We start from the raw sequence: 3,422 nt of genomic DNA, 5'->3' as shown, positions 1-3,422 counted from the left end.
AGCTGTGAATAGATGTATGCGTGTGAAAGGGTTTCAAAAGGAGTGAAGGATGCCATATATGCTGTTGTCAGTGCCTGGAACACAGTGACTAAAAGTACAGCTGTGCATGCCTGGCACAACTTCTGACCTTCAACTGTGTTCACTGATGATAATGAACAAGGTGGTGATTTTGATGACCTTCTTCAGTAAAGTGAGAAAGATATGTAACATGCTTACATATGTAAAAAGTATACCTTCAGTTTGTCAGTAAGCTGGAAGAAGTGGATAACAAGAAAACTTTTAATATTGACAGAGAGGCTCCAGTTTCTTTGTTCAACCATGGTGATAGATCTGAATCAGGGTGATTGTGATAATGAAGATGACATTAACACTGCAGAAAAAGTACCTATAGATGACACGGTTAATGTATGTGATGGGCTGATTGAAGGACCAGAGCAGTGTTCGTTCATAACAGAAAAAAAAATCATGTCAGTTTATAAAATGACAGCCTTGGGCCGGGTGCAGTGTCTCGCGCCTGTAATCCCAGTACTTTGGGAGTCCAAGGCGGGCAGATCACTTGAGGTCAGGAGTTCGAGAACAGCCTGGCCAACATGGTGAAACACTGTCTCTACTAAAAATACAAAATTAGCCGGATGTGGTGGCAGGCGCCTGTAATCCTAACTACTCAGGAGGCTGAGGCAGGAGAGTTGCTTGATCCTGGGAGGTGAAGGTTGTAGTGAGCTGAGATCACGCCACTGCACCCCTGCCTGGGTGACAGAGCGAGACCCCGTCTCAAAAAGTAAATAAATGAATAAAATGAGATCTTTCTAGACAATACTTGTCAATGAGACAGATGACTTTAGAGGAAACATTTTAAAAAGCCATCCCACAGAATGCCTCTTTATTCCTAGAGGACTTCCTGGCTTCTCAACTGCTGCTGCTGATGTTTCTTCTTACCTTATAAAATAAAACAATATACAGTAACCTTTTAATCAAAACACAGCATCATAGATGGAGACACAAAGCCTGACGTTGTAATTACTGTTTTTTATGAGCTGATACAAGTATTCTAGTGATGCTCCTGTGCTGCTTAGCTACCCTGAACACATTACTTTCTCACTGTATTAATGGCATGTCATATTTTTACTGTTAAGTACTTATGTGTGAATAAGTGTAAGAAAATGTTTGCCTGTCAGTAGCATATAAATTCAGAGGCAGTAATAATGGTAATGCCAAACAACCACAGATATTCCACATGGGTGGCTGAGATAATGACACTTTTGCTTTCTTATGGTTCACTGTACACAAACTTTGTATAATGCAGAAAATAAATATTTTGTAAAACTACCTTCAGGCTGTGTGTATAAAAGATGTATATAATACATAAATGAATTTGGTGTTTCAACTTGGGTCCCATCCCCAAGATAACTTACTATATATATGCAAATATTCCAAAATAAGAAAAATTCTGAATCACTTCAGATCCCAAGCATTTCAGATAAAGCATACTTAACCTGTAACTCAAGATGTATTTTACCCGTTAACCTGTTCTAGATGCTATTTCTTTCTTTTTTTTTTTTTTTTTTTTTTTTGGTATATATTGGCTTTATATGTACAGGTGTCAGTGACCATAAGACCTGGCTTTAAATTTAACCTTTTCCTCAATATTGGATGGGCCACATATATTCTGTAATATACATATATAAGGTAACACAAGCCCTTTTGTCTCCGCTAGCTCCTTTTGCATATGAGAAAACATAAGCCATTTTGTGCCTTTTGCATCTTAAGCCATAGTCTATTTTACTGTGTGGTTTCCCGTCTGGTTACTTTTGGGAGTATCAGATGGTCTCATAAAAACAGTGGGTTTTCCTGAAGCTTTTTGATTAATATTGAATGTGTTTATCATCTTTTAGCTGTGCGGTCAGAGAAGAAACGCCTTAGGAAGCCAAGCAAGTGGCTTTTGGAATATACAGAAGAATATGATCAGATATTTGCTCCTAAGAAAAAACAAAAGAAGGTACAGGAGCAGGTGCACAAGGTATGTTGCAAAATTTCGGCAAACTTTCACTGGTCCTTAGGAAACTGCAATTTTATCTTCAGTGTCATACTTTACCTTCATGAAACAATAATTTGTTTAACTGGGATCTTGTTTTTTATTCTTAGCTTCTAGCACAGTACTTAGGATTTAGTGGTTATTCAGGAAATATATAAATGAGTCTACATATTATATTTCTTTATGTATATATTTTTCCCTCTTTGCCTTTAAAGAGTATTTAATGACTTAGGAATATTGTTATGATTTAATCTTAAGTAAATATATAGGATATAAAGTGAAATATATATAGTCTGACCCTAATTTCAAAAGTAAATATATCTTATTTGTCTTATTTTTTAATTCAGTTTTTAAAAAATGCAGTATTTAAGAGACATTTTGACATTCTACCCCTACATAGTTTAATATGTAGTTTAAAAATGGAGCATTTACCAGGCGCGGTGGCTCACGCGTATAATCCCAGCACTTTGGGAGGCTGAGGTCGGCAGATCACAAGGTTAGGAGATCGAGACCATACTGGCTAATATGGTGAAACCCCGTCTCTACTAAAAAAAATACAAAAAGTTAGCTGGGCATGGTGGCAGGCGCCTGTGGTCCCAAGCTGCTCGGAAGCCTGAGGCAGGAGAATGGCGTGAACCCGGGAGGTGGAGCTTGCAGTGAGCCGAGATCAGGCCACTGCACCCCAGCCTGGGTGATAGAGCGAGACTCCGTCTCAAAAAAAAAAAAAAGAGCATTTTCCTTTATAATCAGTTTAACATATTTACATCTTATATAAGATCTGTTTATCTGACATCAACTGTCTTTCAAATTTCACCAGTTATCCCCTAACCTTTACCTTTGGATTATTCATACCAGGACTCAGTCTAGGACTGCTCATTGTAACTGGTTGTTATGGTTCTCAAATCACTTTGAATTCAGAATAATCCCTTTTTTCACGATCATGATCATGTCTATAAGAGAGTGACTTGTAAAGTTATCTACTTTCTGTATTTGTGTAATTGCTTCCTCATAGGTGTCAGTTAGATTGTTTTCTCTATCTCCTGTTCTCTGTAAAGGGGAAGATAGAACCTATCAGTTTGATAGATTGAAGTTGAACATTTTTAGCTAGACTATATCAGAGATGATGATGTGTAATATAGAATTGCATACTAGAGGGTTAAAAAAAAGGAATGTTTTATTCCCATCAGCCATTCCCTGACAGTTTGTTCTTTCTTTTTTAAAATTGAGACAGCGGCCGGGCGCGGTGGCTCAAGCCTGTAATCCCAGCACTTTGGGAGGCCGAGACGGGCAGATCACTTGGTCAGGAGATCGAGACCATCCTGGCTAACATGGTGAAACTCCGTCTCTACTAAAAAAATACAAAAAACTAGCCGGGCGAGGTGGCGGGCAC

The 3,422-nt window shown here is 38.3% G+C and overlaps 1 protein-coding gene across 2 annotated transcripts in view; it reads left to right on the top strand.

The window, feature by feature from the left end:
- Positions 1-3,422, top strand: part of NSD1 (nuclear receptor binding SET domain protein 1) — a 186,947-nt gene that overhangs the window by 119,940 nt on the left and 63,585 nt on the right. For both annotated transcript variants that reach the window (XM_011989976.1, XM_011989977.1), the window contains one exon: positions 1,893-2,017. In XM_011989976.1, the coding sequence (XP_011845366.1) occupies positions 1,893-2,017 (125 nt within the window). The remainder of the gene's footprint in view (positions 1-1,892; positions 2,018-3,422) is intronic.

The sequence above is a fragment of the Mandrillus leucophaeus genome, unplaced genomic scaffold (assembly GCF_000951045.1).
Source record: "Mandrillus leucophaeus isolate KB7577 unplaced genomic scaffold, Mleu.le_1.0 Scaffold366, whole genome shotgun sequence".
NCBI classification, from domain to species: Eukaryota; Metazoa; Chordata; class Mammalia; order Primates; family Cercopithecidae; genus Mandrillus; species Mandrillus leucophaeus.
The sequence above is the reverse complement of the archived record's forward strand: the minus strand, read 5'-3'. Positions and strand labels throughout refer to the sequence as shown.